This window comes from Rhincodon typus, chromosome 15 (assembly GCF_021869965.1).
Source record: "Rhincodon typus isolate 14 chromosome 15, sRhiTyp1.1, whole genome shotgun sequence".
NCBI classification, from domain to species: Eukaryota; Metazoa; Chordata; class Chondrichthyes; order Orectolobiformes; family Rhincodontidae; genus Rhincodon; species Rhincodon typus.
The window spans coordinates 46,791,426-46,805,682 of record NC_063346.1 but is presented as its reverse complement, the minus strand read 5'-3'; the positions used below and the strand labels follow the sequence as shown (position 1 = coordinate 46,805,682).

The 14,257-nt window shown below is 39.8% G+C and overlaps 1 protein-coding gene across 2 annotated transcripts in view; it reads left to right on the top strand.

The window, feature by feature from the left end:
• The window catches only part of LOC109915214 (11-beta-hydroxysteroid dehydrogenase type 2-like), a 117,990-nt gene extending 105,605 nt beyond the window's left edge, over window positions 1–12,385 (top strand). For both annotated transcript variants that reach the window (XM_048606036.1, XM_020514832.2), the window contains exons 3-5: window positions 2,823–3,008; window positions 4,320–4,457; window positions 9,833–12,385. In XM_048606036.1, the coding sequence (XP_048461993.1) occupies window positions 2,823–3,008; window positions 4,320–4,457; window positions 9,833–10,170 (662 nt within the window). In that variant the 3' untranslated portion in view covers window positions 10,171–12,385. The remainder of the gene's footprint in view (window positions 1–2,822; window positions 3,009–4,319; window positions 4,458–9,832) is intronic.
• The last annotated feature ends 1,872 nt before the right edge of the window (window positions 12,386–14,257 follow it).

Sequence of the window (14,257 nt, the reverse complement as noted above, 5' to 3'; positions counted from 1 at the left end):
ACCACACCCAGCACTTTTCCCTGCAACCACAGGAAGTGCTACACCTGCCCCCATACCTCCTCCCTCACCCCCATCCCAGGCCCCAAGAAGACTTTCCACATCAAGCAGATGTTCACCTGCACATCTGCCAATGTGATATACTGCATCCGCTGTACCCGGTGTGGCCTCCTCTACATCGGGGAAACTAAGCGGAGGCTCGGGGACCGCTTTGCAGAACACCTACGTTCGGTTCGCAATAAACAACTGCACCTCCCAGTCGCGAACCATTTCAACTCCCCTTCCCATTCCTCAGATGACATGTCCATCCTGGGCCTCCTGCAGTGCCACAACGATGCCACCCGAAGGTTGCAGGAACAGCAACTCATATTCCGCTTGGGAACCCTGCAGCCCAATGGTATCAATGTGGATTTCACAAGCTTCAAAATCTCCCCTCCCCCTACCGCATCCCAAAACCAGTCCAGCTTGTCCCCGCCTCCCTAACCTGTTCTTCCTCCCACCTATCCCCTCCTCCCACCTCAAGCCGCACCCCCATCTCCTACCTACTAACCTCATCCCGCCCCCTTGACCTGTCCGTCCTCCCTGGACTGACCTATCCCCTCCCTAACTCCCCACCTACACTCACCTTTACTGGCTCCATCCCCGCCTCTTCGACCTGTTTGTTTCCTCTCCACCTATCCTCTCCTCTATCCATCTTCTATCCTCCCACTCTCTCCCTATTTATTTCAGAACCCCCTTCCCCTCCCCCTTTTCTGATGAAGGGTCTAGGCCCGAAACGTCAGCCTTTCTGCTCCTATGTTGCTGCTTGGCCAATCATATTCGGAGTTTAACTAGCACTGCCATTTTAAAATAAATTAAGAGGCATCAGACTTGAACTTCCCACCACACAGTTTTACCATCATGAAATACAGTAGAATCTCATCTTAAACTGTAGGGCCAGCTAATTTTAAATTTACAGTGGTATGCAGACTATTCTAAATCCAGGCTGCAATGCCTCTTGATCTGACGAGCGAAGGGAAATCCCTGAGCAGTGTTTAAAATAAGCACAAATAGGGCAGCAGTGTTAGCACAGTATAAATTATTGGTAATGGCAAAGTCTGTAAACCTGGCTGAGAGGTTACAAAGTGGTGGGCATCTTTGATCATTCTGTGTGTCTACCCTCATCACCTGCTCCTTTCCTGTTTATGGAAAATGTATGGTGATTCTGGAAGTAAGACACATTTTTGGGAGGTAAAATATTTCGTCACTGAAAGGCGGTAGGGTCTTTTTTGTTTGTATTTTTGTTATTGCAGAGCTGAGAAAATATTTTCCTTATTAATTCTGTTGAGGATGATGTTTGTGGATGTTAGGGGCAGGAAACTGTAAAAGTAGCAGAGGGAAACAAGGAAGTCTTGTATATAGATGGAAAGAAACTGGACAGGGGAGAAAAATAGTCATGATAGGAAGAAGCTAATTCTCTGGGATAAGAGCAGACTTCAATGATGGGTCTGCCATAGCAGGCCTTTGTGTAGGTCTTGGAAACATGGTAAAAGTGTGCTTTTTGGGGTTGGACGGAAGATTCTGGCTGATTTAAGATGAGTTGCAATCTCAGAAACAACATAATGCTATTTGGCAGTGGCGTCATGGTCTGGGAGCAAGTGCTCTCACTAGTGTTCAAACTTTACAAAGTAGAAGCCAGCACCCAAACAGCCAGAACTCCATCCTCATCAGCAAGTATAATGACGATAACAGGGTTGGCCTTGAGAGAATGGAGTGCTGCAGATTCAGAGAGGGAAGGATACAATGCATCAGGGGAGCAGAGGAGTTCAGATGACCAATGCCATACTTACAGTGAAAAGATTTAGATTATTGCAGTTTGTCCTTCAATCTGAGTGAATAGTTCATTTTGACAAATGTTGTGGTTAAAATTGTCAACTAGAAAAATGATTATAAAAGTGCAGGAGACTGTTGTGACCCTTTACTCTTAGTTCTGAAGTCTTTTTTGCAATTGTGGAACACTTAATTTCTTTCTTGATCAAACAAATGTGACTCAATGACCTTATTGTAAACTTTACTGGTTAATACTCTCATGGGTCGCCTTTCTGGTTTAACAGAGCTCTCGGCATCAATATTATCCACTGCAACGGATTACTTGCTTTAATGAAATCCATTGATTCAAGGTAATATCTGAACTTTTCAGAATGGCACGTTTATTGTGTTCGGCCTGCAAATTCTGTTCCTCAGTGCAGCATGTTGGCATTGGCTTTCCAAGAAATCACTGCTTGAAATTGTGACCATGTACAAAAGGTTAATGACACTGCTTTAAACTGCATTATTCTACTTAGGCTGGGTCAGAGAAGCCCAGCAACACAGTGGATTGCTGTTCCAGTTCTCTGAGGCATGCAGTGAATGTTAGTTTTCTCTTTCTTTTGTCAAGGAGTTACAATTAACAAAGTTAAACCAACCTCTTTCTCTCATTTTACGTTAATTAAATTACCCTAAAACCCTCCACTCATTAAGAAATGGGCCACAAAAAAAAAGTTATGCCAATTGGAACTTAACATTTTAAGTTTTGAAATCAAAGGGAAAAAAATATGCAGGCTAATTTTGTTAAAAGAAAAGTCCTTGGTTTAACATTGACTGTATCATTCCTGTATAAGCTTTGCTCCATTTACAAACAGCCAGTATTTCTAGCTTCTCAGAAAACTGGGGGTGCACAGGCCAGCAAATTCCAATGGAGAAAATTTTCAAGGCGTTATCCCTTTCGTCTAATTTCAGACTTAGATTTACATCGAGCCATGACCCATGCAGCAGCCTTAATAAGGAGATGGCATTTTTTTTTTCAGGTTTGTGGGGTTTGGTGAACAATGCTGGAATGTGCTTCAACATCAATGATGCTGAACTCTCGGCCATGTCCAACTACAGATGCTGCATGGAGGTCAACTTCTTTGGTACAATAGCCATTACCAAGGGCTTCCTTCCGCTGATACGTAGAGCAAAAGGCAGAATTGTCAACGTTTCCAGTCCAGTGGGTAAGCTCTTATGTATAATTATACATGTATATGCACAAGCAAACAAAATCTGAGAAATACACTACAAAATAGTTATATGAAAGACTTCATAGAGAAAATGAACTTATTTTATCGTTTTCATTCCCCATGCCCAACATCCATTTAGAGTCTGATCAACCCCTGGGTGCTGGATATACCTTGGCAATTGGTGAACCTGGTGACACACATTAGTTGTTCCATGGTTTTCTCAACATATGTTTAATGTGAGAGGGTGGTATAATGGTAAGGTCACTGAATTAGTAATTCAACAGTCCAAACTAATGTCCTTAACAGAGATTCAAATCACATCTTGGTAGCTGGTGAGATTTAACTTCAATTAACAAATCTGGATCTGTCTTGACTTTTATTGATTGTCCCACTTGGTTTGTGAATGTCCATTAGGGAAGGAATTCTGTCACTTTTACCTGGTCTTGCCTACATATGACACCAAATCTTCTGGCAATGTGACTGTCTTGTAATTATCCTCTAAAATGATTATGCCATTCACGGGCAATTAAGAATGGGCAAAAAATGTAACTCTCACCATCCCATGAAAGAATAAGGGAAAAACGATGAAAAATTGAGGTAGAAACCAAGGGGATAAATATCTTCTGAGCTTCTTCACTGTGCCTCATTAACTGCCATATAAATGCTGTTCTCAAGTTTTGACTGGTTTTGTATGTTATGGTGAGAGAGCAGACAAAGCTCTCTTGAAACTTGTCTCCCTATAATCAGTCATTACAGGGGGCAGTGTGTTCTCCATAAATGTACTGCTTTCCTGTTTATGCATCTTTAATATATTGTCCCTGCTTGACAGTGAAGTATTAAAATTTAAGCAACAGCTATTAATGATAGTGCAGAGTTTCATGGTATATCCAGATAACAATTTTTAAAATTAAAAGTAGATGATATAAGGAATAGGATTGAGTGATCTGGCCCCTTGAGCCAGCTTAGTCATTCAATAAGATCATAATTTATCAGTTTCGATGCTTTAAATTCACTTTCCTGCCTGCCCCACATATACAACTGGTCTATTCTGACTGTGCTATAGTGAAACAGTATCTCTACCACATATGAATCTTCTAAAGTACATAAGTTGATTGCATGTTGGTAAGCGTAGTGACACTTTGCAAGTGTGGAATAACTTCATACAATATGCATTCAAATAGAATTTCTAATAGCATAATCCATCAATAAATCCTTAATCAAAAATCCTACTTAACAGTCTCTTGCATTTTATTTAGTGCAACTAAAAAAAATGTAACTAATCATTCACCATGCATTTCCTTCCAGGGGAGATTCCATTACCCTTCTTAGCGCCTTATGGAGCTTCAAAAGCTGCACTCACCCTATTCACAAACATTTTACGCCTGGAGTTGAGACACTGGGGAGTGAAAGTTTGCACCATACTTCCAGCATTTTATAAAACTGGTAGGTATTATTTGGTGTAAATGCAAAAGCCAACAGAAGGTGGACTTTCTTTAGGGCCTGGTGCCACCAGCAGTCAGTCTTTGTCATGATTACACTTCTGGAACGCTGCTCAAATTTCCAATAATAATTCACAAGACAAAAGTTGGCTTTTGGAAGAAAGATGTCAAGATGTTCATCATTCCTGTTCAGTTCATTATGAAACAGTGACAAATATACAATTATTTTTCTCATAGTACTTTGCCCCTTCTAGCGGAATATGCTACACTGGGAGAAGCAAAAATGTAAACCTTATTTTGTCAGTCGCAGTGAGAAGGATGATGCTGAAGAACAATTGTCAGCCTGCAAACCAATGTATCTTTCAAATCTTGACCACTAATCCTCTTCTTGCCCCAACCTTTTTTGAACCAACTGGCAGACAATTCAGTAACCAGCGAAAACACATTCAAAATATCTAGCAAAAGAACCAGGAGGAAGATGAGAATTATTGTGCAGCACATTGTCGTGATCCGGGATGTTGTGGGGGTGGAAGCAAGGTCAATAGTTACTTTTTTTAAAACAAAGAGGGATAAATACTTTGAAATAACTACACAGAGGCCAGTAGCGTGTCAGCATGTCACCCTTTATTTACATGTACACAGTACAAGGGCTCTGACCAGCCAACTCTACCTGGCCATTGTTCCAACCGCTACATATTTGAAAATGGAAAAGGAAAAACACCTGCAGACATTTGGGCAAAAAAATGAGTGAGTGAGACTAATTAGATAGCTTATTCAAGAGGTGTGAATGGCCTCTTTCTGTGCTGTAAAATTCTATGAAGCTTCTTGCTAACCAGCTTTCTCTGAAAAGGCAAAAAACTTGAGATAAATTTGGTGAAAGCCCCTCTCGTGCTTTGACTCCTTTCAACAATTGAGCGAGTGCAAGAACATCATGGGACTTCTCGTTGATCAATAAACTAGTAATGCCCCCCAGTAACTGGAAGTGCCCTCTTCTCTCAGATGCTTGTCAAGCCCCTTTCACAATGAGCCCATATTTCTCACTGTTTGTTCAGGGGCAAAAATTAATGTGTTTTAACAGAACCGGCTTCATACACTTTTTTTTAAATACACATAGTGTTGAAACTCAGAATGCTTCTACATAGACAGGCAAACTGTGAAATATACAAGGAACTTGGAGAGGATTGGGTGGTTGCTGTTCTGCTTGACACTATGCCTTACCATTTTCTTTCAACGGCCAAAGCTGAAGTAATTGCATTGAAGCTAATAGCCTATGGAAATGTTCAGTGCTCATTTAAGTGATTGTTCAGACAAGTGAACAGAAGGCTGAACCACATCTGGGGCTTATCACTTGACAGCTGGCAGTGCTGTGGAACATTAACTGGAAGAGTGTGCTCTGATTCCAGTAAGCACTGAGCCCAACAGAATACTTTACTGGTGAGCAAGAATACAAGTTGTCTTCTCCATCAAGCCAATACTCACAAAACTCAGAGAGTCCATTGGATACCATCTATGTACTGATTGACTTGGATAATACATTCACCTTTAGATAGATGCAATGTGATGATTTACCATCTTCTAGAGACTGAAGTAAATTTACAGCACAATAGTTCATCTATACTCCCTGGATTATTAATTTTATGTGTGCTGTAAGAACAATCACAGACAGATACTATATAGATTCATTGTAAGTGATTGCCTGTTTTACTTCGTTCGTTCCCTGCATGGCAAATTGTAGAACTCCTTAACGTACTCATTATTCCTATCTTACCACAATATTGAACTTTTTGAATCTAGTGGTGCTTCATCACAACTGTTTCTTTTTTTTTACTCATTTCGATCATGTTATCCTTCTTGACCTGTTAGCTTTGATCCCTAATTGTTTCAATTCATAGGAAATTTTTGAAATACGAGCTGGGTCAAAGGGGCTTTTGAGACTAAGATCAATAGATTTTTGTTGGCTAAAGATACTGAAGGACAGCCAACAAGAGGATGCAGTGACGAAACTCAGATAATACTCTTGGGACCCAGATTCGCATCCCACTGCAGCTGAATTAGAAAAGAATCTTGAATCAGAAGTCTAATGAAGGCAATGAAAGTGTTGTTGATTGTAAAAACCCGTTTGGTTCACTAATGCTATTCAGGGAAGGAAATCTGCTGGGCTAACAAATGTCAAATTACAATTGTGCCACACTAATGCCAGACAGTGACCATCTCCAAAAAGTGAGAATCTAAACATTGCCCCTTGATGTTCAATTACATGACCATCACATACTTTCCCCACTATCAACATCATTGAGGTTATCATTGACAAGTAAATGAACTGGATTAGCCATATAAATACTGTGTTTACAAGACCACGCCTGAAACTAGATATTCTACAGCGAGTAACTCATCTCCTGATTCCCCAAAGCCTGTCCATCATCTACAAGGCATAAGTCATGAGTGTGATGAAGTACTCTCCAATTGCCTGGATGACTGCAGCTCCAACCACACTGAAGAAGCTTGGCATCAACCAGGACAAGCAACCCACTTGATTGGTACCACATCCACAAACATTCAATCCTTGCACCACTGACATTCAGTAGCAACAGCATCTACAAGATGTACTGCAGAAATTCACCAAGATTTCTTCAACAACATTTTTCAAGCCCACAACCTCTGCCATTCAGAAGAACAAGGACAGCAGATATATGAGAACACCACTATCTATAAGTTCCCCCCGCCCCCAGCTTTGAAATGTATCACCATTCCTTCAGTGTCACTGGGTCAAAATCCTGTAATTCCATCTCTGATGGCAAAGTGGTTATAACATCACTGAATGGATTTCAGCAGTTTCAAGGAGACAGCTCACCACCATCATCTCATGAGCAATCAGTGCTGGCCCAGCCAGTGACATTTACATCCTATGAATGAATTATTAAAAGCCAGGTGGATAAGTGGAGTTGTGGTGCACATTAGTCCTGATGTAAGTAAATGGTAGAACAGGCTCAAAGCTTCTGAACTTTCCAGTACCATGATCTGACCTCTGATCTGTGCAGCCTGGACAATGAGAGCTCCCATTCACCTCCAAATCTGATTAGCTGTTAAATTGGAGTTAAATGGGAACCTTTCAGAGTAGCTGCTACCATAGTAATCTCTGCTGTGAGGTCTGATTTTGGACAATGTGGAGTTTGGCTGTTATGCCAATGGCCATTGACTTGCCTGCCAAAACCCTCAATACAGATTTACACAGGAGGAACAGCCAACTGGACAAAGAACCATGAGGCTGCTCCCATCAGTTATCAGCTTTAGGAAAGAGAGGGAGAAAAAGAAGGCAGGAAATCCCAAATAATTTAGTGCATGTTGTATCCAGTAAATTGAACTTGGCAATCCATGTCAACTCCCTTAATCCTTCTAAATTTATAGCAACATGATTTTTCAACATTAGAATTATGTGTATATAAAATTTAACAATTTCTTGTCTGCATACTTATCAAGACATCAAGAGCCCTCTTGTTAAGCAATTTACATGATCTAGGTGAAAGGATAAGAATATGGGGGAGTGGTGGGATAACTCATTTCTCCATCACATTTGAAGGGTAGGACTGTTGGGAATCAATCTGCCCTGGACTCCTGTGTAAGTCTCAACATATATTCAATGGAAGGGATACAAAGTGAGCAATGGTAGGGTGGGGGAAATGAGGATTGAGGGCATCTCGGATTGGAGAAGCTAGAAGCATGGGACATTGGGAACCTGGGATTGGAGGAGCTTCGAGCATGTGAGAGAGGCAACCTGGGATTGGAGGAGCAGTGAGCTCCAACAATGGAAGGGACAGGAGCACCCAGAATTGAGCAGTGTGCAGCAGGAAGATTGCGAAGCAGGGAGCCAGACAAGACCCCAGAATCCTGAGAGAAACTGAACCACAACTGATGTGAGCTTTCTGGATTAATTGGTGAAGTCGGTGAAGGGAAAGTGGTGAGAAACCTGGAAGATTTGCAGTAGGTAGTTGGCCTGTTAGGAGAGGGGCAGGGATGTACTGATGAGCCTAATGGAGCTCAGAGAGTGTCTGGATTCAAGCCCTGATGGTGAATGAAACTCTGAAGTGCTCCCATTCAGCAGCGGTCAATAACCCAGGACTCAAGCTGGAGCTGAATGACCCAGAATGATCACATCTCATTGGGTGCAGCTCAATGGGAAAGACATTGGCGTTTGGCTAACGGTTTTGATAAGTAGCATCTCATACTTTCTCACCTGAATGTTTATTATATGTAAATGTAAATGGAGCATAGTCAATAAACACCTACTGTTAGAATTGGCTGAGGCTTACACACCAGCCTGAAAGATCAATTTAAGCAATCTAGATTAATGGGGAATGGACAGAAACTCAGATTATTTGAGTTTCATTTTATTGTTTAGTAAGAAGAATACATTTTTAAGGTTTGTAGGCTCTAAACCAGAATTTCAAGCTGTGTGCATCTACCCTACACCTTTTGCATTTTATCCACTCTCCTGAAAACAGGATAACTTTTGCCGGAGAAGAGAAACTAATAGTCCAGTTGTAGGATGAGAGACTAGCAATGGGATAGACATCTCTGAGAAAGGGTAGATTGAGATTAGATGAGGACAGGGAGGACAAGGTCTGTGAATGGGGCATGTGAAAGTAGAGGCATGGTGAGGTGCATAAGATGATATTAAATAGAATGTGAGAGAAGTGATAAAAAGGGACCAGTGGGAAGGATGAGCAGCCAGCAAACTAGAATACATGATGCATTGACCTAGACAAGCTCTCATAACTTATTGAAAATTCAATTATTTTAAGTTATCCATGGACAATAAAGCAATGCTAAGAGAAGTTTGTAGCTTGCCAAGTATAAAGAAATTTGAGACTATGGGAGGAAGATGATGTGAAAGTAGAGTTGGTGAGTTGAACTGTGTACTGTAAATGGGACATACTGCAGTCACAGTGTATCAGTAGCAGAGGAGGTGGATATTGAGTCCAGTGGTGCCAATCAAACTGGCTAATGAGACTTCAGTGTTGCTGATGTTCTACAATGCACCTATCCATAGGCTTTCTCTTTAGTCATTGTTACTTGCAAAGTTCTGATTCTGGGCCTGAACTCCCTGTATTTTTGTTGGAACGCAACAGCACTTCACTTGTGCATAAACTGGTCATGGTCACTACAGCATGATGGCAGAAATCTGGAAGATCCAGATTCTGGTAAATCCAGATCATTGCTAATGGTTATTAATCAGTCATTTAATGATTTATGGATAAGGAAGATTACAGCCTTATTGATCTACACTGCCAAAATACAATACTTTCTTTTCCTGTCTAAAAGAAAATGTTAATATTTTGCTGTTTGTCATATTATTTAACCATTCTTGTGTCTAATTACCAGCTCCATCGTGTAATTTTGAGTATTGGGAACAGCAAGTCCACCATCTTATAAAGAGTATTTCTTCAGAACTGCTCCAGGACTATGGAGAAGAGTATATGTTAGAGACAAAAGATCTGTTCCTGAAATACATTGCAACTGCCAGGGAGGACTTTAGCCCTGTCATTGAAAGTATCACTGATGCTATCCTCTCAAGAAATCCGAAACCAAGATATTACGCAGGCAAAGCAGTTATTGTTTTGTATATTTTTCTCTGTATTTTACCAACATCACTGAGTGATTTAATTTTCAACAGGTTTTTCTTAATTAAGAAAGTCTTACCAAAGGCTTTGAAAAAGTAGTACAGTGGTGGTGGCAAGTTTTGGAGGGGAGAAAACATATTATGAAAAATTTCTCCAAAACTATCCATTTTTCTGATCAAACTCAATGTGTCAGTTGTTCACTTAATAACAATGTACTTGCATGAACATAATTGACTCTGCTGGGAAAACTGAAATGAGAAAGGAAAGATGGGAGGTAAATTTCACTGCACAGTCTGAGTGGTAAATTTACGAAAGTGCATTGGACATCTGTAATAGAAGACCCATTTCTTTATTAATTTTCACCCCATTGATTCCAATCACTAAAGGTATATAGTACTCCCAAGGATTTAACTCTAGGGCATTTTGTATATCAAATAACGTATGTAGAAATATAGCTAATTTTTTATTGTTTGTAATGATTATGCCAAAATGTTCAACAGTATCCTAAGTTCTTTCTGTTTTTGAACATGGTTGTCTGTTTTAATATAACTTATAATTATGGGTTAAATGTTCTGAAATTCCATAAGTTGCTTTTTTTATAAGATGTTAAATTCTGGCACATAAAGGGAACATTTTATTTGCAGGACAGAGATTGTAGAATTATAGTTCTAACAATGAAATCTGGTATATTTTATAAATAATTGTTCTTTGAACAATTTTGAAGATGCAGTCTAACTTGGGAAAATCTGGACTGTTTTAGATATGTTTTGTCTTAATCTTCATCAACCTTTTGAAGAGCTTGTGCTTGCAGATGCAACAGACCTATGAACAAGAAAAGGACTTCTGAACTTATCAATGCACAGACCTATTTTTACCAAATAGTGTCCTAACTCATTTTACAAATGCTATATTCTCTCCAATATAATGATGTATTAGATCATGTTCAAAGATAGAGATCGATAATTTAGTTCAAGACTGGGAATTTCTTCCAGGTAGGAGGAATCTTCCGCATCTTTTTCAGAAGATTTTGATAAGGGAATATTCCTCTTCAAAGTGATCCTTATTCTACACACTATCCATTTTCTTCAAAAAAGGAACTATTTGCATCCTTCAGTTGTTTAAGCATCTTAGAAAAAACAACACATTTTGTTTAAGGCACATTAAAAATTCAACATATATTGTCCAAACAAAGCCTTGATCTATGTTATGTTGCTACTTGATATCTCTTATTAACAAACCTCCATCAGTTGAAGCTAGTCAAAGTCAAAACTTTCTGCTAGCTTGAAGGAACTGTAAACTACTGGTATAAAATTCAACCATGGAATGTCCAAAACAAAACAATGGCAATAAGCAGCAATAAATGTGGTCTTTTTTATATACTGCATATACATTTGATCCTGTGTGTATGTTATTAAACTGTCATTTATGCTTTGAGCATCAACGTCATGAATTCATCTTTGAAGCACGATTCAAGTCCATATGTCACTGTAGCAATCAACACTGCAAGTATTTATACTAGTCAAATAATTTGTGATGCATAGCCTGCATTTTTATGATTTCCTGTAAGTTAATATTTCATTACATCTATTGTAACTGCTGGAGCAAAACTTGCAGAATTACGGAAAGCTTTCATTTTTATTCTTTTAAGAATGTAACTTGTGCAAAGTATGTGCTTCGATAAATTCTGGAAAAAGGCAGAATGACCTAACCTACATCATTTATCATTACTTTCATGCCTGTAAGTTTTAACTTAGAAATAGAAATGTAGCCCAAGTTAAAAATTAGCTTTAATATTTGGAAATATAATGTTTGATGATTAGTAGATTTAAGTTAGAATCACAAATGCCAGGGGTCTTGAAAAATATGAAAGTGCAGAATGTAAAGATGTGATATAACTTGAACCATGTTGAGAATGGTTTCTATTATATTGTGACAGACAAAACTTTTTGTATTTATTCAGGGACCTTGCAGCTTGTTTTACATCACAAGATGAAACAAGTTATCCAATTTTTCTTTTTGCAAAAGAATTGCTTGTGGTAAAATGTAGATCTATGTAATATTTTCATTCCAGTTGTTTCATGTATTACTTAAATAAACATCATATCACAGATCTTGTTCTTGTATCAGCATGATCATGGCTGTTGGGATAACGTCGTAGCGCATTTATTTGCACCATCACAATGGCTGTACTGCCTCGGGCAAAATCCTCAATTTCTATCTTCATCAAAGCAACATAGTACACTGTATGTAATTGACTACATGCCTCTGTTAACTCCTTGAGCACAAGCTGCCATTTAGTGTTGTGGAATACACAGTTTCTATGCTGTAATATTTGGATTAGTGACTGACAATAAATTTCTAGTGCAGATTATAAAAATTAAAGTTAAATCCACATAACCATTCTTGGTTGGTGCCCTGTCTGAATGTTTGGAACAAGTTCATAGATGAAAATTCTCCATTTAGTTAAATGGCCCAGCTTAACATAAGAGCAAGGCATAGGTCTACATTGATCTATTTTTGTACCAAATGGCCATTCACCCCAACCAGTCCATGCCAGTGTTCATGCTGTACTTCAGCTTCCTTCTTTTATTCTAAACCTACCATCAGACCCACAATCTCCTTATACTCTCAAATGTTTCTCTACTTACCCTTTAAATGCATCAATATCATTTGTTTTCAGCAAGGTCCATTTGACTACTTTTTGAAGATTTAATTTCTTCTAGTCACCAAGAAATCCAGAAAGGGGAAATATATCATGGTCATGAGCAATGCTTTTCCCAATTATGAAGGAATATTCTCTCCGTATCTAGGCTTTTCAAAGCAGATTATTCATATGAGGTCAAGTGGCCATAAAGGAGCTACAATAATAACAGGCTGAATCTAATGCTTTTGGCTAAAGCCAAGTATCATTTTTTTGGAAGGATTTCTGCTACAAGACCTAATGAGTGTCCTTGCCATAATCACAGAATCCCTACAGTGTCAAAGCAGAGCATTTGGCCCATTAAGTCCATACTAGCCCTCTGAAGAGCTTCACACCCAGACCCACAACCCTGAATTTACCATGGATAACCTATCTAGCCCACACATCCCTGGACACTATTGGCAATTTAGCATTGGCAATCCATCTAACCCGTACATCTTTGGACTGTGGGCGGAAACCGGAGCACCTGGAGAGAACCCACACAGATGCAGAGAGAATGTTTTTAGATGGAGCGGATTTTGTCCAGTGTGTTCAGGAAGGATTCCTGACACAGTACGTAGATTGACCAACACGAGGAGAGGCCACTTTGGATTTGGTGTTTGGCAATGAACCGGGCCAAGTGTTAGACCTGTTGGTAGGAGAGCATTTTGGCGGTAGCGATCATAACTCTGTTACTTTTACAATAGTCATGGAAAAGGATAGGTACATACAGCAGGGTAAGGTTTATAATTGGGGGAAGGGTAATTACGATTCTGTTAGGCAAGAACTGGGTAACATAAAATGGGAACAGATGCTGTCAGGGAAGAGCACTATTGAAATGTGGAGATTGTTTAAGGAATGTATACTATGTGTGCTCGATATGTTTGTCCCTAGCAGGCAGGGAAGATGCGGTCGAGTGAGGGAGCCTTGGTTCTCAAGAGAGGTCAAATGACTGGTTAAGAGGAAGAAGGATGCTTATATAAGGTTTAGGAAACAAGGAACGGAAAAGGCTCGAGAGGGATACAAGTTATCCAGGAAGGAACTGAAGAAATGGCTTAGGAGAGCTAGAAGGGGGCATGAGAAAAATTTGGCAGATAGGATCAAGGAAAACTCCAAGGCTTTTTACACGTAGGTGAGGAATAAGAGAATGACCAGAGAAAGGGTAGGGCCGATCAAGGATTGTAAAGGGAATTTGTGCACGGAACCTAAAGAGATAGGAGAGGTCCTTAATGAATACTTTTCTTCGATATTCACAACTGAGAGGGACCTAGTTGTAGGGGAGGACTGTGTGAAACAGGCTGGTAGGCTAGAGGAGGTGGATGTTAGTAAGGAAGATGTGCTAGGAATTTTGAGGAACTTGAAGATAAATAAGTCCCCCAGGCCTGATGGGATTTATCCAAGGATTCTATGGGAAGTGAGGGAAGAGATCGCAGAGCCTTTGGCGATGATCTTTTCGTCCTCACTGTCCACGGGTATAGTGCCGGAAGATTGGAGAGAGGCAAACGT